The 20,242-nt window shown below is 37.3% G+C and overlaps 2 protein-coding genes across 3 annotated transcripts in view; one reads left to right on the plus strand and one right to left on the minus strand.

Moving 5' to 3' along the window:
• Tmem164 (transmembrane protein 164) overlaps positions 1-20,242 on the plus strand; it is a 278,095-nt gene that overhangs the window by 185,946 nt on the left and 71,907 nt on the right. Inside the window, exon 8 of one of the 2 annotated variants that reach the window (XM_036174087.1) lies at positions 15,627-16,692. The exons of the other annotated variant lie outside the window; for it this stretch is intronic. The gene's annotated coding sequence lies outside the window, so the exon portion shown is untranslated. Of the gene's footprint in view, positions 1-15,626; positions 16,693-20,242 lie in introns of those variants that run through there. 2 annotated transcript variants of the gene reach the window in all.
• The window catches only part of Ammecr1 (AMMECR nuclear protein 1), a 108,251-nt gene that overhangs the window by 3,408 nt on the left and 84,601 nt on the right, over positions 1-20,242 (minus strand). Inside the window, exons 3-5 of the mRNA XM_036174083.1 lie at positions 14,327-14,441; positions 1,508-1,598; positions 94-190 (exon numbers count right to left, since the gene is read on the minus strand). Of these exons, the coding sequence (XP_036029976.1) occupies positions 94-190; positions 1,508-1,598; positions 14,327-14,441 (303 nt within the window). The remainder of the gene's footprint in view (positions 1-93; positions 191-1,507; positions 1,599-14,326; positions 14,442-20,242) is intronic.

Here is a 20,242-nt window from a genome sequence, read left to right on the forward strand (position 1 = left end):
GCAAGTGCTGTTCAAGAGACCAAAGAAATCAAAGTTATAGGCATACACTTGGAAGTGTACTGGTTAGGCTTGTGCTACAAAATGCCATGGTACCTGGTCAGCTTTATGGTTTTCCTGAATTCATTAGTAATCGGAGCTTTGTATCCTCCTTTCCTCAGTAAGGAATCTATGGTCTGAATATGGTCCCACCCTGTGGGGAGACAATGAGACAAAATATCAGTCAAGCACGTATCACAAAGCACCACTGGTTAAATACAAAAATGACTCTGTAGAGGTCAGCTATCACTGTGACCAAATGCCATCAACTCCTTTGGTCCTAAAAAAAAGTCATACAGAAGAACTAAGATTTTATCCTTGTATAGAAGCAGGTTCACCACCACATGCCTTAAATTGTCTGAGAAAGCGTTTAGTCATGTCTCTGTAACAAATGCACTCTTCTTTAATGGTCAAAAGGGAGAGAAAGCCTAAACAAATAAAACATGACTTGTGTTAACTCAGTAGTATTTGAGGCTCCCATGACTATTTCATGGTGATTGCTGGTCTTAATGGTATCTTCTATACTCACTAATCTATACTTATGTGAAACATTCAAGGGTATTTTATTGTTTCTGATATGAATGCTATTCTAATATCCTTATGAAGTCAATGATCCTGCAGGATTAAGACATTTTCTAAAGCAATCCAAATAAATCTTCACATAACTGCCTTAAAGATTAACATCTCATTTGAGGATTAACACATTAAAATTTGTTGTTATATCTTTCATATTTGTATGAGCATAGATAAGGAAAGCACATTTTAAATGCTTACTGAAAAGATAAGCTCTAAAGAATTTTTGAAAAGCATTTATTTAAACTAATGTGAGACTAGAGTTGAGTAGTGGCTAAAAAGGATGAAGTACTATAGCAAAGTTGTTTGGAGTCACCATATTGGTTCATAATGTCTCATAACGACGTGTGGCATAGCTGTGAAATAAGAAAACTGTTACTGATCATGAAGTACAGACTAAACATAAAGTGTTACTTCATCTATTCACAAAGCTCCCAATCTTAATGGGAAACTTACAATTTCAATATTAGCAGAATGAATAATAGTAGTCACCTAAGGAGAATTGTTAGATATTGACAATGAATACTGTCAAACTACCTGGCTGTCTCTAAGCCTAAGGCCTCTTTATAGCATGGTGCTAAGTTCTGCATGCTGGTGCATGGGAAAATTGTGTTCCAAAGTAGTAACAAGCTGTTGCTTAAAGTAAACCCCAACTTTGATAAATTAGTGCTATTTTGAAACTATGTATATATGAGTATATGCTGTCAAATGTTACTGTCAAGATGCAGATTCTGAGTAATTCACCAATTTGAACCAGACATTGCAGTGGCAGTCAGTGATGAAGAGTCGGTTATTATAATGTGAGGTTGACCAGTTATCAGACATATCTGCAAGGTCGGCTACTGCAATTCAGTTTACAATCTTCACTAGATCATATGAAATAAAGTACAACAATGACCTTGCTCCTTTGCAACCTCCGGTAGGTAGGTGGCGGTGCGTTTTGATCCTTTTTCATTGATGAATTCTATTCTAATGCCATGAACACCCACCTGAAAGAAATTGGCAGTTTTATTAGTACAGACTTCTTTATAGAAAAACGGAAAGAAAAGGTTATCATTTAATTTTCAATGCAATTCTTCCCCCACCCTTGTTTTTATTTATTTGTATTTTTTCCAGAGCTGAGGACCAGACCCAGAGACTTGTGCTTGCTAGACAATACTCTATCACTGAGCTAAGTGTCCAATCCTTTCCCCTTGTTTTTAGAAGTATGCAGTAGTTTTCTGTTTTCCAACACTTTGATTTTGGATTGGAAGGCCAGTATGATATCCATAGAGACTGAAAAAATGCTGACATGTATGTCCAACATATGCCAGGCTATGGCACTTTTTTTTTTTTTTTTTTTTTAGAAATCTGAAACAAACTCTAGGCATAGAGTAGGATAGTTGATGGCCAAGAATCCTGCCACACTTCCCAAGCTGGAATAAGGAAACGATTTCAAGGAAATAGCAAAACCCCATGCAGTCACACTCACAACTTGAGGTGATAGCCCCAAACTCCTGTACTTATGCCCTCCCAAGCTTCAGTTTCTTCAAAACCTTAACTCATCTGGAGGCAAGCTACCACTATTTGATAGTCTGAAAAAACGGGCTGGGCGGTACACATGGAAGACAAGACAGGAGAATCATGTATTTGAGGTAAACCTGTGCTACATGGCAAGCTCCTGGGCAGCTTGGACTATATGGTGAGACCCTGATTAAAAGAAAAGACTAGAAAGTAATGAAAACAATCAGACTGCACATTTCATAGTATGTGTCAATTTAACAGCAATAAAGACTTCTAATTACCTTTAGACAGGGCATTTTTGTAGGTGGTTGTTGTTGTTGTTGTTGTTTTTTTTTCTTTTCAAGACAGGGTTTCTGTCTGTGTAGTTTTGGTGCCTGTCCTAGATCTCTCTCTGTAGACCAGGCTGGCCTAGAACTCACAGAGATCCACCTGGCTCTGCTGGGATTAAAGGCGTGCACTACCACCACCCGGCCATTTTTGTAGTTTATTATCCTAGTTCAGAAACCACTGTATAACATTTTAAAGTGTGAAATAAACTTTTAGTGATACCCGAAAAGAGAGGTCTATTGGCTGTAGGAAGATTGGTTACTAATGTTTTGGTTTTTGCTTTTTGTTTTGTTTTGAAGCAAAACCAATGTGCTTTCCCTTTGATTAGCATATAATCAAAAGGAAGTGGTCCTTCCCCTCATAGAATACTACACAATGCTGAAGAGAAATTATTCAAAATTCTTAACTTCTTTCAACACACTGCTAATAAAAATATAAATTTTAAAGCAAGACCATCCTATTCCATTCTCCCATTTCTCCAGGTACCTCAGATTAGGAGTCCCAAGAAGAGTATAAGGCTACCTGACGTAATGGAGGGCAGATGTAAAGGCAGGGATACACCATTCCCAGACAGAGACTTCCTTTTAGAGCAGATAAGTGAAGACAGAAGCATATGCTTTCCATGTGTGTACACATGCTAAGGTTTTAGAGGAGAAAGGTGCCAGTGAGAATCTCTTTTGCTGCTTCTGCCCTTTGGCAGAAGTTTTCTGGTTTTTCAGGGAATGAAATGTCCCCTGGGGAATGGACTTCATTCTGTCTCCATACATGTACCTTTGAGCCTGTTAGATCTTTTGAGCAATTACTGTTTTAATTATTATTAAAGTGTGCTCCTGTGACTATTCTATTAGATATCAATATTTCCATGAATCACCTCTTGCTAAAAATGCAACCGTCACAGTAAGGCCTCTCAGGCACTGTGGGATGTGACTGTGGACAGCTGAGAGGAAATATGAGTGTTTAGTTATCAAATATTTCCAGAATGAAGGGTATCTACCAGTCACCCCAAAGTATGACACAGCAGTGAGGCAATGACATATCTGACACCTTCTCTATACTAACGTCCTGATCAGTGACTCTGAAAGTTTATCCTCTGACAATAGCAGATACTTCATAATTTGTTTCTTCAAAATACACAGCACAGGTAATTTATGCTCTATCATTCACTGCAGTGAATTTTGAATTGTTACCTCTATTTATCAAAAATCTGTCATGTTAAAATTGAAAATAATTTTGGTATTATTAAGATGTCTAGTCACAACTCTGAGACAGGTTCCTTATCTGCACAATGAGAGCGTCAGGCAAAGATCAGCGATATTTAACTGTCTCAGAGACAGGAAGGGGATGAAACCATTATCAGAATTGCAGGGCTGCTCACGTTTCAGCAAGTATGGTTTGGAAAAGGAGTACCTCCGGACGATTTTTAACATGTTAAACTAGATAATCTCTAATAACCATGCAAGCTCTGGCAAACTACAAGCTCTGTGCCGACACATTGGGGGAAAATAATTAGATGATGGGGTAGTTTAGACATATGATCCTCTATAGGAACACATTCTCTTACATGAGAGTCTCTGACATTTTAAATCTCAGCAATTTAATAATTAAAAGAGGCTAAGACTAATTGTATGGTATATATGAATTGTTTCTTGAAAAACCTGTTTAGCTGAGATCAAAACTTAAAGGACATGTTGAATAAAATAAAAATTACTCAACAGGATTGTTTATTTACTTTCTTATTGTGAAAAGGCCCAGGCATCAAATTTGACTTTAAAAAAAGCCATTTACTTTTCTGGGTTCCTTTGATTTGAACAACTGAAAGTTCCTATAAATATCGTCATTTTAAAGTAAATGCTTGTGAGAAGCTTTCACAGGTCAGAAAGCTATTCCACAAAGCTACAAGCCCAAACTAGGGTGACTCGTTTTTCAACTAGCAGACCAAGGAGAATGGGGACAATGTGCTCGTTGGTACTCGTTAAGCTGTAGCTTTTGTATTGCACTTGGACCATGGATGCCAACAAATAGTGACATTGAAGAAGTGACCCAGGAGAGCGGAAGCACCCAATTCTGATCAGGCTCTGGAAATCATTGGCTTTCCAACCAAAGTGAAAGATGCCGTGGGTTGACTATGAAAAGTTCCCCCATAAGCTCCTGTGCATGAACACCGTGTCCAGCTTGTGACCTTTGAGATGGAGGAGGCTTGCTGGAAGAAGTAATTCAGGTGGTGGGGGTGGGTAAGGCTTTATAGTTGGACCTACTTCTTGTTCTCTCTGCCTGTTTCTCAACTGTCGATGGGAGGTGCTCGCCTCATCTCCTACCACCCTGCCTTCCATACTACAATGGACTGCATTCCCCATGCCAGAATAAATGCTTTCGCCCTTAAATGGCTTTTGCTGGGCTGTTTCATAACAGCTATGGTTGATGTTATCAATGAGATATGGGATCAGTTACATAGAGAACTGGGGTTCCATAAAGTAAGAGTGCTCTAAAACTATCTTAGTAACTGTCTTAGGATGGGGAAAAAGAGAAAGTATCTAGGAACAGAATGCCAATCAGGCAGTAATATATCCCTACCTAATTGTACCACTCTCCAAAAAAAAAAAAAAAAAAGGCAAGTAGGCAAAACCTTGAGACTTACAAATCTAGCTTCAAGGGACTCTGTAGGTCAGTTTCAAAATGATTAGAATGTCTGAGAAAAAAATGCTTTCAAGGTCCATCAGCTGCTATAATATTGTTTTAGTCAAGACTGTACTTTTGCTAAGTAGAGCTATAAATCAACTAGAATTGTAGTATATTAAATGTAGGACTTACAGCTAAGAGGATATGGAGTTAAAGGGAGCTATATCTATATGTCGAGAGAATATTCAGACCAGTTCAACAGATTTTTATTTCATGCTAAAAATAAAGCCTTATTTATTTAGAGCCATTCCATAGCAAGTCATTTTTACTAGTGATATTATACAATCTTTCATTTTTAAACATTGTTCAGAATAATTACATATCAAGATTAATGTTGGTTATCTTGATTATTCCCTAGCTGATTATCCAGTTTGGGGTTTATATATCCCCAAGTCTACCAGGCCTCAGTCCCCCATCATCTTTTCTCTCTTGTCCATTTCTCTATTTGTTCATCCTACCAGTGAGCATGTGTGGACAGGGAGAAGAAATACATGCAAATTAATCAATGTTGCTTCATAGTAAAAGGATTGATAGAAGAGATTATAACTAATGGCTGAAATGAAGCCCTGAGACTGTCTGCAGATTTCATTTATCCTCATTATCTGGCCCCTTGTTAGAAACGTGGTTTCACTTAAAATTATTATTCTCTAATGCAGTGACCCTCAATATAAGAGTATTAAAAAAAAGTGTCCTCTCCCACTCCATTATAATACATGGTCCATATTATGTTCTCTACAGCTGCATAGTCAAAGCTTAATGAAGCCTCGTCTATGTGGAGGGCAAGTATTAGTCCTATAATACACTACAAAAGGACCCTCTTTTACTGCTGAGCCGAATTGGTGAGCAGACGATCGGAATAGGTTAAAAGATGAAAAAGAAGAAAAAAGGCATCTGGCTAAGAGTATAATTGCCTATAAAATGTGCTCTGGTATTGAGTGGGCTCCATGAAACCTTTGACCACTGGGGTCTACAATTATGTCCAAAGTCCTGACCTTTGAAGCTAACTCTGCACCTGATAATATTTTGGCCAAGAATATTAATCAGTTATCTCAGACAGTAGTGGCAGGGCCAGTTCCATTAACTCCCATTTGGGGACCTCATGCTTATCCAACAGTATGGCCATGGCTCACCATACTCCTTTCCAGTGAGTTCATCTTGAAAAACATAAAGAAACATATAGCAGGAGGCCGGAGAATTAAAAGTTGTTTGGCATGCCTTTTTGGATAAAATCTTTTGGCAAATATGTTTTGTAATTAACAACACAGTCAGTTACTGGCCATTCACAAAAGACTGACCTGCCAGGCTTAATATACCAGCACTATTGAAGTAAATGAAAAGACTCAGTTCTTGATGAGAGGAACAGGGATGTCTGGCACACTCCCAGCTCTTTCAAGGCTTGCATTGCTGATGACATACATATGCATCCAGAAAGCAGCCTAGGATATTGTGTCCAGAAACAAAATGTTGCACAAGACAGTCCAGGGATGAGACCCAGACTCTCTTACTTCTGAATAGAAAAACTTGATACTTCTTTTCCCTGAAAATACTACAAACCCACAGTGCTATACATTGCTCTCTCAAACTCTAGCTCAGCCTATCACAATAGTGACTTTTCCTAGTGAGAGAAAATTCAACATTAAAAGATGACAGTACCTCCGATGCAGGCCTACTCCAAGTTTGCAATCTAGAATAATTCTTAGGTTAGAAGCTGATCATAGAAGCTGATACTGATCTGTATGGATCCTACTCAGTGCTTACCCCCAAACTCAGTAGTACCAAAAAATTAGACTGTATATTCTCTAGACCATCCATTCAAATTCTCAGCTGGCTGCATGTCTTTGCCCACCAGTTTGAGCAGAAATTCAGGAGTTCTGGAGGTGTCTTTCTGGTTAACATGACCCCTTTATAATCGGGCTAAATTACAAATTTTTAAAGTCTTGCTGAAATTTGGATTTTTTCTTTGCTTTTTCCCTTAGTAGCTTTTAATTTGTGACCTGTAGCAACTGTGACCATGACTATTTTGTCAATAAGAAGAAACACGCATGCAACTTCTCTTTAGTATATTTTAATGGAAGAAAGGTGCTGTCTTAGCCATAATTCCTAGTATGACTGACAGGCAACTTAGTGACTTAAAAATATTTTTCTCCTGAAGTGGGCTAATAAGAAGTACATCTTAGGCTGCTTTTATCTATCATCCACTTGGTTCTTAGAATACACTCAATACTTCTTGAGAAGTTTTGTAGAAAAAAAAACAGCATATAAATCAAAAGTGATAACTGATTATCAATTAATCACCTAGACATTAGTAATCTTTTAATATAGTTGAATATAAAAACTTGCCTTCATCATCTACCTCAGCTAATGGATTATTTTTTCCTGTTATGTAACAACTGCAAGTATCCCCTTGAATAAAATACATATATGCTGCTATAGTCTAAAATCCCTGTAAATTAGTCACCATAGCTTAGCAATAAATTAGTGCAGTTAGACCAGTTTTTAACTTTTGTAGTAATTTTGATTCATGTAGGAGACTTAGACATCTTATCTATAAAGAACACAGCCTGCCAATTTAGTCACAAAGGCCCATGAACAAAAATCAAATATAGCATTTATTTTACCTAATAGCTTGACACTCTAAAGTACCTGAACTATCTAACAATAACCCCTATGACCTTTTAAAGAATCAGTTAAGATTGTAAATAAAGCAGTATTAATGAAGTGGTGCATTAAAAAGCTATGAAGCTGAACATATTTATATATCATTTTCAATGAAAGAAAGTGCTCTTACTCAAAGGTTTACAGTGAACAAGTTACAGCTCAGAGTGTAATTATGGGTAAAAACATTTCTTTATTATGACTAATTATAATAAGCATTCAGAAAATTGAATACACTGAAGCTCCCCATGCAAAGTTCAGGCAACACACCTCTAAATAAAAGGCCCACTTTTCATCAAATCTTATAAAATGCATTCCTACCATTTTTAAGAAAGGAAATGACAAAGGAGATGCAATTAAAAATGGGGAAACTGAAGTTATTTATATTTTTCAAAACCTAGAGCTATGAATTAATTTACTCTTCAAAGACTGGGGTACAGAGGATATCTCTGGTCAAAGCTGTTCTGTAGGAAATCTTTGCTTGGTAAGAAATTAAGAGAAATCATATCCAAGTCCTAAGTGTACATTGAATATGTAACTCAATATGGGTTAGCTCAGTTTATGGAAGAAGTTTGCTTCTAAACAGTTACATGGGGGTTGAATTTATGAAAATAAATTAATCTTGAAATCACGAGGAAGACAATAAAGATACTACATTGAATCCTTCTGCAAAGCAAAGCACCCCTTATAAAATGAATAATCTCTCCCTAGTGTGACTGTTTCCCTTACATTTAAATGTAAAATGCTGACTTCAAGGAAGAAATGACACAGTAATAAAATGGAGGCACTAATGGCTTAGAATATTTTGTTACCCAAAAGAATTCTTTGTGAAAATCAAATGTAGAATGCATAATTTTAAAAAAATGGACTCTTTGACAATTTTTGGCCAACATTTACATTGACAATGGACATTTCAAAAGTTAGGGAACTCTTTTTATGATTTCTAAATAGCTGATTCATTCTCTGGATGTAAAATTAACCAGAAGCCATTTTTTTTTAAAGAGAGTCTGCCACAGAACCACACTCTGTCAAAGAGACCTTAGTCCAAGCTTTTCAACTTCCTAGTATAGAAACTGAGGTCCAGAACGGTCACAGAACTGGGGTAGGGGCAGCTAGGAACAGAACCCAAGTCTCCTGGTTCTCAGAATTCAGCATTGAAAAAAAAATTAAATGCTGGGGATACATGCAAACTGCAGATGAAGGAAGACAGTGTGGATTCTAGGGAAGGAAATAAAAACTTCCTCCACCAAACAATACAGACAGGAAGGCAGGAGACCCGAGGATGGACTGTGTTGCCCATTCCCTAAGAGTCCAAATGAGTAATGTAAATATTTATGGACTAAATCCCCTTCTAAGAAGTTGCTTTAACTGCTTGCCTCTTCCCTAGGCTTCTTGTTCTGCACGAGGCCTTGCTGATACCCAGCAAATCCTCTGGAGATGGCCAGTAAGTGCAAAGCATCCCAATGTTCCATGCACTGAGAACAATGCTCAAAGCAGAGCTTCGTATAAGGACTGGATTTCCATAATGGCATCTTCCACTCCATCTCAAGGTCCTTCTGAAAATAACAATGAGGTGCAATTTCCAGAGCTAGGTAGACTGATTTATTTTTGTTGTTGCTTGTCTTGTGTTCATAAAGGAAGGAATTTTAAGGCAGAAGAAAAACAGAACATAATGTGCATCATAGTTGCGGAAAAATAATCAAAGGGAAAACAGACTGTATACATGCGACTAGAAGTCATTTCACTTGGTGACTCTGTGAGTCATGCTAGCCATCTGTGTATGAATGGGGACTCTGTTTTCAGTTGTACATTAAGAGGATCTAAAAAAAAATTGGAAACCTTTATGGGGGAAAGAGAGTGAAAAAGAGAATATTAGCTTCTAAAATACAGGGGGGATAATGACAGTAGCCAATTTGTTCATCTCATCTGTTTATTCTCATGAAGGATATTACAAAAGCACCCTATTATTAACTGCAACCAGACACATCAGAAATGGAACTGTGATCGCTCGAGAGGTGTGCATTAGCGGTTCTTTTGAAAATGAAGTACAGCTCTCTCTGAGTGGCAGGAGTCCTTAAGGCTCACATACAATGACAGATGCTTTGTTACACTAGGGACAGAGTGAAACTAGAGACATGAGGTCTAGCTTTAATAGTCCAGGGACAGATTTTTGAATCACACAAGAATCATGCTGGCCAGCCCCATTAAGCATGGGATGATTCCATGTAAGTGTGATGTACTAAAAATGAACCAAAAAAATCTGTCTTTGAAGCCAGATAAGGAAGAAAAAGTCCTTAAGTTTGTGCAAGCATCATTAATCTATCTAAATATGATCTGAGCTTCCACTGTAGTGTACGTTAGAAAACATTTGTTTTTCATGCCTTTAAATGCTCTTCCCTCTAAAGCTCAGAAGTAAAAATGCCTCATTATAATTTGGAAAATATTTTGACTTCTGTCAGTGATGTGCTGCATTACATCCCAACAAAATCACTATTAGGATGTATGGCACACAACTTCTAAAACAAAAAGCCTATGCATTTAGAGTATCCTGAAAATGAGCGGCTGAGGTGACTATCCCCAGAATCAACCTGTCAGGCTCTGCCGTTTGTCATTTGTCTTACAACCTTTCATACAGTTTGAAAAGGCAACCTGACTCCTGAACAGTGGAAGTATACTAGTTTCAGGCTATGTGTCATTTTGGAAGCTTCCAACATGCTACCTGCGGTTCTCTTTCTTTCTAAAGTGCCATGTCTGCCAATCATCCTGTCATTTAGAATTAGTATAATGCTGTCAATAGAAGAACACAGAACAGTGGTGGTGATAAGTTTTTATGTTCAAACACAAGAAAGACTGTGCTAGAATTCTCCCTGGGGGAGTAATTTTTCTCATTTAACAATCATTTTAGCCTTGCAGGTGGATATGACAACACATCAGTTAATGAATATTTTTCCCAAATTACTCACTTTAAAAGATCCCTTTAATAAGGGATTCTACTGAATGAAGTAATACACTTCATCAGCAGCCCTATTCTAACTTCTGCTTATTTCAAATGTACTATCTTATTTTTTAACTTTAAATTCTCTACTAAAATTCTTTAGGAAGTTTGTTTTCCCCTATGGCATAAGCACATGCAGGACTATGTTTTCTAAACAATTTCAGTCTATAGCTGGCTGGATCTGTGCTTATAGAGCCCACAGATGCTACTAAGGCCTTCATTCTATTCAAAAACAAAATGGTGAGATTATGAGGAACTTATTTTTCTTTATACTCTAAAACTTTTTTTAGCGTTTTCTTCAGGAAGTCAAAATTACTAAAGATACTCTGTGTATGTGTGTGTGTGCATTAGTAAAATTTAGTTTACTATTTTCATTTTGGTAGAATACAAATAAAATTTGCTATTTTAATAGCTTTTACTTTTTATCTTTTCATAATTTTAAAAGTATATAACTCAGGGACATTAAATGTATTTCTCCTCTCAGATAACCACCAATTCCAGAACTTCCCCACTGCAAATGGAAATGCTCTACCCACTAAGCAGTTACTTCCCATCCACCCTTTTTCCACAACCTGACAACCATTAATCCAATAATCTTTCTATAGGGTTGCCTATTCTGGACATTTCATATACATGGAATCATACAAGGTGTGGCCTTTTGTGTCTGGTTTCTTTCATTTAGCATGGTGTTTCTTAGGTTCATCCATGCGATATCACGGATTATGGCTGACACAGATATACTATTGCTAACGAACAGTTGGCTTTTCACTTTGTGGATATTGTGAAAAGTACTTCTATGAGCATTCTTATTGAAGTTTTTGTTTCAATATCTTTCTTAAATTAATTTGGGCATATATCTAGAAATGGAACTGTATCAGCCTATAATTAAAAATATTTTTACTTCCATTTTGACACCCTGTTTAAAGCAGCAATGGTTTTCATAATTAGCAAAGGCAACCTTTAGACTATCCTTCCCAAAAGAACAGCATTCTATTTTTAACCACAATAATACACCTAAAACTAACTCTCATTTCTTAGTTAAAAAAGTAACTGTTATTCTCTGAGAATATATTCCTTGCAAGTTTCCAGTGTTTTCTTTGAAAGAGCAATGAAATAACAGGAAGAGGCAGCACAGCCATTCTAGCAGTAAGTAATTCCCTTTCAAATGATGATGTCCTAAAAGTACCAAACCCCTTGTGTTGTTTGAATTTGACAAGAGAAGGTTACATAATAAGATGGGTAGTCACGCTCCCAAACAGCAACTTATATAGAACCCTGTAGAAATTCAAGCTGGCAGACAGTGACCACAAAAGACAAATAGCACTTGACAGAATACATAGTGCTACTGTTTCAAGTGCTGTACTTCCCAGCCACCTAGCAGAACGTCAAAGCCACACAGCAAGGTGAAGTTTTGCTGTAGAGAGCTCTTGATGTGAACTAAAGGGGATGTTATTAACTCTGCCTATTTATACCTATTCATCAGTTGCTGGGGTCTCAAATTTTTCTTTCCCATGAAACAGACATACATTTACTCAATATGCACACATGAACAAAACGTATTCATGTGTTTACACATGCTCAAACCATATTTTCAACTCAGTGGCTGCAAGTAAGGGTAAAAGGCTTCAGCAGCTTGGTCATCCAAGAGTAAAGCAAGCAACAGTACCCCAACAATGAGTAAAAATAACCATCTAGATTGTATGTTCATTAGTGGGGACATGAATTGGAGCCATTAAATAAAAACTACTGGGAGATAGTTCCATAATATCGGTAAACTTCTCTTCAAAAAAAAAAAAATCCAAATAGGCCTGGTGTTATGCAGCACATATGAAATCCTGCTACTCAGGAAGCAGACGGTAAGAGAGCTTGAGTTCAAGGGCAGCCTGGGCAACATGGTTGCAAACAAACAAAGGTTGACAGAGGAAAAGAAGAGAAGGAGGGAAGTAGGAAAGGAGGGGACATCAAACAGGGATGTCAAACTTCAAAAATAAAGAAGGACATTTTCATTCCATAAAAGGGTTGACACTTCAAATTTTCTAATATGTTCCTACATTTTTTTCATTTCTTCCTTTATAAAGGTTATACAATGCTTTCATATTCTGATAATGACACAAAAAGCCTGTAACAAAACCCAGAAGGGACACTTTCATCCTCTTCTATGCAAAATGTTATAAAATAGCTCTGGTGTCTCAAAATAATTCATATCCACGCTCTTCTGAGATGACTCTCCAGAATATTATTGTGTACACAGAGTAGTGACCTGCAGTGGAGTAAACCATCTGGAGTCTCCCGAGGAATCAAAGAAAAGCCAAAAATAAAATTCAAGTGCAGTTAACTTTGAGGACAAAGATCTGGTTACAAGGCAGAGTCTTCACAACAACAGTAGAAGGAAAAGCTCTATAAGGATGCAGTGCTTCTGTTTCTAAGTGGCGTGTGAGAGGATGCTATCTATCAACAAATTGCCCTTGTTTTCTTCTTCTACCACTCGTTTCTTCATACCCTGTATATAAACTTCTCTCTGAATCCTGGTAGAGACCCGCTCTTGTCATTTCTGTACACGAAGAACACTACCTGGAGCATAGCTACTATTCAGGAATACAGGCATGCCCTCCACTCAACTATTTCAACCACCAACGAAAATCACCATGGTTCTCTCTGTATCCCACAGAGTAAAGAGTGAAAATATAATTAATATAGGCTTCTCTGCTAATGACAAGATACAGACACACTCAAGATAGAAGAGTATTCTCAGTGCAATTTTAAGTGTGTATATTAATGTAGCCAAGAATGAACTCACACTATTTCTAGACAGGGTTTCTCTGTGTAGCATTGGCACCTATCCTGGAACTCACTCTGTAGCCCAGGCTGGCCTCGAACTCACAGAGATCCGCCTGCCTCTGCCTCCCGAGTGCTAGGATTAAAGGCGTGCGCCACCACCGCCCGGCTGAACTCACACTATTGAATTCTAGCTCCTGTCACAAATTGCTTTCCCCCAAGAGGTATATTTTGCTAATTCTTGCTGCTTCTTTCTGATATGTGTATTCTGACCACCTAATCATTTAGTGATGGTTTACAGCACACTGCCCTGAAATGGAAATATGGGGAGAAATAGATTCCAGCTAGTCTTTCTCATCACTTGTTAACAGCCTTATTGAGTACTTAAGTGACATAGGAGGACAAAAGTAACACCATATCCAATTGGAGATTCTAACACCACAGGGTATTTGGCCATTTAAAAAAAAAAATCTTCCACCCGGGCAATGGTGATGCACACCTTTAATCCCAGCACTTGGGAGGCAGAGGCAGGCGGATCTCTGTGAGTTTGAGGCCTGTCTGGTCTACAGAGTGAGTTTCAGGAAAGGCACAAAGCTACACAGAGAAACCATCTTGAAAAACAAAACAAAAAACAACAACAACAAAAAAACAACCTTCATTCTTATCTCATTGTTCAATGGGAAGCTTTATTTCAGTGTTAGAATGGACAGGAAGCATTATATTCTGGGCCCAGTTGGTAACATCTACTCAGGAGTTACCTTCATGTAAAGTATCTTATAATCTTACCTCCCAGTCCAAATAGTCACAGACATCTTCAAAGTTAGTGAGCAGAGACACTGAACAGAAAAGCCGTGGCAGCTCATCCCTTGTCATTGGTGGGAAACGGCTGTCTTTAAGGGCACTGTGGAAGACAGAGCAGAGATGAAAGCCATCCATGGATATGAAGGTTCTTAAGTTCAAATACTGACCATCATTTGAAATAGGTAAATAATTAAGAATCAGAAATGTATCAAATTTTTCATTGAATCGATTCTATTTACTGGCTAATCCTGTGGCTACTTCAACTGTAAAGAATGAATGTTCAATTCATTCTCCTGAGCAATTTTTGATGTCTCTCCATGTTATTTGTAAAACAGAACATGCTTTATTTTACATTTGAGGAGAGTAAAAGCTAGAGGAGTAGAGACATGCTGGAAGGCCCCTGAGTCAACAAGTGGAAGAGAAAATGTATATATGATCACACCTAGCTCTCTTTTTATATAGAAAATCACATTGTAAAACTAAAGCAGTTAATACAAGCTGCAACAGTTACCAGCGAACATTAAATAACTCAAAAAGATGAAATTTTTTCATCAAGGAGATGAAATCAAAGAAAATGAAAATAGCCATTCAAATCATCGACTAAACACACAAGGATGTCATGTACCCACTAAAGGACAACTGGAGACAGGCCTCAAAACCATGCAACTACAAGAAAGAGGGCTCATCCGGATGACAGAGGTCTGATTGGAAGATGGTGAGGTCATTAATCCATCAGTGGAGTTCTGAGTTTCTGCATACATCAACTCTGATTAGACCCTTTAATCATGCTGCACTGTGACAAACTCTAGAGACCCCTGTAAAGGATAAAAATGGTCTTCTTCCAAGAGTAGAAGAGATAAATCAGTGGTGCCCCTCCCACACACCACCTTACTTTCTCTCTCTGCCTGTCACACACACACACCATGTTCCTTGTACTTTGTAAAGAAACCATTTCCTGGTCAAGCAGAACACACCTGTGATTATCTAACATATAAATGCCACTATTGACACAGCATCCATAATCGAACAGCCTATATAGCAGCCAGGCATGGAAAACGTTTTCACTGTTTCGTTCTCACAGATTGCAAACTCAGAAACATACCAAAGTCCTATAACCTTTAGAAATAATTGAATTCCCTTTTAAGTGACTCATTCCCAAATCCACTATTCTTCCAATTTTTTTTTTTGTATTTTTGAAATAGGCTCTTGTATGTACTTTTTTTTTTTTTTTTTACTTTTCCCTCCCTTCTTGACATTCTAAAACTCACTGCATTTATATTTTCAGTGATTCTGGTGCTACCGCCATCCCACTATACAAAAGAAAATGCTCTCAGGAAGATGCAGATGTTATATATTTATAAAGAACAAATGTTCGCGTCATTCAAGAGGCTGCGATCAACCAAGAGAACCAGGAAATTGCAAACTCATACTCTGAAGGCAGCGTTTCATTATTTTACAATTTAACTACATAAATTTCCTATGGTTTGGCTTTTATTTTCCTCCTGACAAATAAAATTCTTAAAAACACTCTCAAGATCTCATCCAAAGGCAAGCTGAAGACACACTTATATTTAACCACCTCTTTTGCACACAAATACTGGAACCAAATGCTAACACATTGTGTAGAAGTGTCCCTGGCATAATTAAAAGGCCAATCCCGTGTTTTGGTTTTCCTGTTAAAAAGAACAAAAAGAAAGGAAAAGCCCTTTATGCCTTAGAATCATGTGAAATACAAATTTTGGAGTTAGGGAGTGGGTTTTATTGTGGTAAAGTATGCATAAAACTTAACATTTTAATCATTTTTAAATATCTCTATTTTGAGAGAATAAGTATATTGACAGCCATTACCACCATCTACCCCCAGAAATTCAGGGGTTCCCCAACTGAAACACTATACCAATTAAACACTAACCTCCCATTCCTCTCTTCCCTCCAGTTCCTGGCATAAAATACAAGTTAAGTATACTTTGATTTCAAATAGTTGTGCTAGAATACACTTACTGTTGTTTGTATGACAGTAGTCACATAGCACTAAGTTCACCCATGTAAAGTACACAATTTGATGAGTTTTAATATAGTCAGAGTTGTACAGTTATCAGTCTTACTCAATATTAGAGTATTCCATAACTTTATGAAGAAACTCTGTATTTATCAGCAATGAATCCAAGTTTTTCCTATTCCCAGTTCCCTGGTAATTATAAATCTACCTTTTGCCTTCATGGATTTTCCTATTCTGGCCATTTTATGCATGTAGATTTAGACTTACAAAAAAGTAAAAATTATATTTAAAAATAAAAATATTGTCTTTTGTGTTTGGCTTCTTTCACTGAGCATAATGTTTCTGGGATTTCAGCTATGTAGCAAGCAGCACTTTATCCCTTCTATTATCTAATAATGTTTCATTATCTAATAAACTATATTTTGTTCTTATTCATGGATGGATGGATATTTAGACTTTTTTCTTTTTGCTATGCATTATGAATTATGCTGCTGTGAATATCGACATAATTTTTAGTAAGGGCGTAATTTTTCATTTCTTTTGGATACATACCTATGAGGAGAATTACTGGTCATTAAGGTCATTGTGTTGAGCTGGAGAGATGGCTCAGCAGTTAAGAGCACTGGGAACTCTTCCTAGAAAACAAGGGTTTGATTCCCAGCTCCTATCTGACAGCTCCCAACCACATGTAACTCCAGTTCCGGGGGATCCAATGCCCTCTTCTGACCTCTAAAGGGCACAAGGCACACATGTGGTGCATAGACATACATGTAAGGAAAACACACACATCCAATACGCAAATCTTTAAAATAAAAAAAAAAAAAGTATTTCTGTCTTTAACTTTGTGAGGAACTGGGAGTTCTCACAAAAACATTCCCACCTGCAATATATTAAGGTGCCCACTTGTTTACATCCTCAACAATGCTTGTTGTCATCTGTTGTATTTTTGTTATTTTGTATAATTCAGGGCCTGTTTTAAGGAAGATAAATTTTTGCATTCAGCTCTATCTTTTAACTAAAGAACAATACATGTGATGCAGGTATCATACAGTTAATGTCTCAATACTTTGTGGTAAGTTACATTGTGTGCCATATTTCCTAAACTGACCAATGAAAGCGTAATTCAAGCCCACTAAAATTCAATCTATTTCAAATGGATGAATATTTCGAGTACCTAAAATGGAACAAGTTTTTCTCATGCTGTGGAGCCTTGCTGTTCTGTCACTCTAGGACTTAAGGAAAAAAAAAGTATTTAGAACAATGAGTAAGTCATGATGGAAATCGTCTGATTGTATCAAAGAATTCAAACAAAAATTTTGGTATTCGCATTTTTCTTCCATCTCCAAGTAACTTTCCATTAAACTTGTGAGCCAAGAAACATCAATGGATCTCAATGCAAATTCCTAGAGAAATACCCTGGCAATGAAAGCCTCGCAAGGATTTAAGGGATCCTAAAGAGATAAAAATTCAGCTGGAGACTCACCTCCAAGCTGCCAGGCCAGTGTGGATAACTGATACACAAGAGAATTCAGTTCATCTCAACCAAACTCTTTTTAGAATACACCATACACACTGTTAAACCTAGGACTTTGGAGAGGATGCTGCATTTTGAAGTCTTGCAATGACTTATATGAAGTGACCCAGCTAAGCCAAAAAAATGGAGGTATGTCTATAACCCAGATTTTTAGGCTTGAGTCCAAAAATTAGTATTCACATATTAGTCTTCACCTTTGAATAGATTATACTTTTACATTTGAAAATGAAATACTTGTCTTACTTGGCATTTTGATCTCAAACCTGTAGTGTCTCTGCCTAAAAGAAGATATGTAATCATTCAGTAGCATTCATTAGTAGCCAAATGGAAAGCATTCCCAGACTTCTTGATTGGAAATCTACTAGAATAAATTAGTAATATTGTCCCACTAAAATATTTTCTACTGAACAAGTATCTGTTAATTGAAATTCTAGGGAGTTTAAGAAGCTGACAGGGGGATCTTGTAGTAAACTGATCATGAAATTTCTCTTTGAAATGATAGGAAGCCATTTTCAAATGTTTAATAGTACTAGGGAAAATAACCAAAACGTTTATGCACAAAATCAGCTGGCTGCTCCATCAACCATATGATGGACAGGAAAGGTTTAAACATAATTTAGTTCACATACCAAATTCAAATGTATTCAGTTCAACCTGGCACTTTCCCAAGTAGACATTTCACCTAATTGAGAAACAGCATTAACATCTGTCAAAGTTAATATCTAATGTTAAATAGCACTCCAATGACTATATTAAGAAAATAAGACTTCAGCTATCGAGGAATCAAGGTCTGTGCGAATAGCTGCTGAAAAGAAAGAAAACATAGCTGAAAAGAGCCACACCATTAGACACTACAGGGCTCCTCCTAAACAATATCATTACATTCAACAGAAATGATGGACGTGCCCATTGATCAGTTAATGAGTGGGAAGTTACCTATTACAGACAACCATTCTGCAGCACAGATAACTAAATCCACAATTAAGCACTGCTTTTGGAATAAAGAGAAATGAATGAAGTGTGCGTGGGGGTTTTTTTTGTGTGTTTGTTTTGTTTTTTGATTTTTGGTTTTTTTTTAAAATCTTGCTGAAAAGTTTAGACCATTAGGAAATTGCTTGTTCTGCCATTCCCAGGCATGAGGACCCCAGGACCAGAATGCTCATGTGGTACATTTGCACCACAAACTTAGAAAACTAGAATCTTAAACCCACATCTGAAAATTTACACATAGCTTATCTTTCTTATTGAGTAGTGTATTTTAGCTTTTACAAACTCGAGAAACAATGGGACACAATCCAAAATTCAAACATGTAAGTCTTGTTCAAACTTAAGTATACTGCTGGCAGGGGAGAAGAAAGAGACCCCGATTTTGGTAAGGGCTGTGCAGGGCAAGGAAATTTCCAACTCTGTCATAGGTACACTGTTGCCTGACTGCGAAGTCTTATTTCTTTAACAGTTATACAGGCAACTTACTGCTGCTAAAGAAACATTTCTGTTGGTAAATTTTGATGTCCATTTTAGTGTGGTATAATAATAAGCAATTCGTGAGGAATAGAGAAAGAACAGGGCTGGGACAAAAAGAAGAGGGCTGAAAGAAAGGAAAGAAAAGAAAAGGAAGCGAGGAAAGGTAAATGGGAGGCAAAAAAAGGATACAAGGAAGACACCTAGGAAAGTGTCCAGTAGAGATACACATCAAAGGAAAAAGAGAGAAAACATGGAAGGTAGAATTATACAGGTGAGGGAGGTAAAGGGCAGTAGCTGCTGTAGGCTTTGCTATACATGTTTGGTCCCTATGCAATTCATTTAGCTTTCAAGAGTGCCCATTGGCCTTCTATCGGGAGTTCTTAGACTCTGAAAATGCCTGCATGTAAGCCAGGTGGTGGTGGTGGTGCACGCCTTTAATCCCAGCACTCTGGAGGCAGAGGCAGGCGGATCTCTGTGAGTTCGAGGCCAGCCTGGGCTATAGAGTGAGTTCCAGGAAAGGAGTAAAGCTACACAGAGAAACCCTGTCTTGAAAAACCAAAAAAAAAAAAAAAAAAAAAAAAGCGCCTGTATGTATTTATATTATAATCTCAAAAGGCGAAAGAAGAAATACCTGTTTTAAAAAAACCTGTGCTCTTTGAGACAGCTATGGCTATGCACTGAAAATTTCCTCTTTAGGGCAAGAGTATCATCAGAATCTGCCTCTGTAGGCTGTAAGATTCTCCCTTATAAATTAGATGAATTGATTGCAATTTTGATTTAATGGAGCAAGATGAAAATTGCCAAACACATGATACCTAAAGAAACAGATGGCTAATGTGCATATGGCAAATATGTCTCATTTCCTCCCGTGCAATGCCCATGCAATGCTTTCTCTGTGGAGTTT

The sequence above is a fragment of the Onychomys torridus genome, chromosome X, assembly GCF_903995425.1.
Source record: "Onychomys torridus chromosome X, mOncTor1.1, whole genome shotgun sequence".
Lineage (NCBI taxonomy): Eukaryota > Metazoa > Chordata > Mammalia > Rodentia > Cricetidae > Onychomys > Onychomys torridus.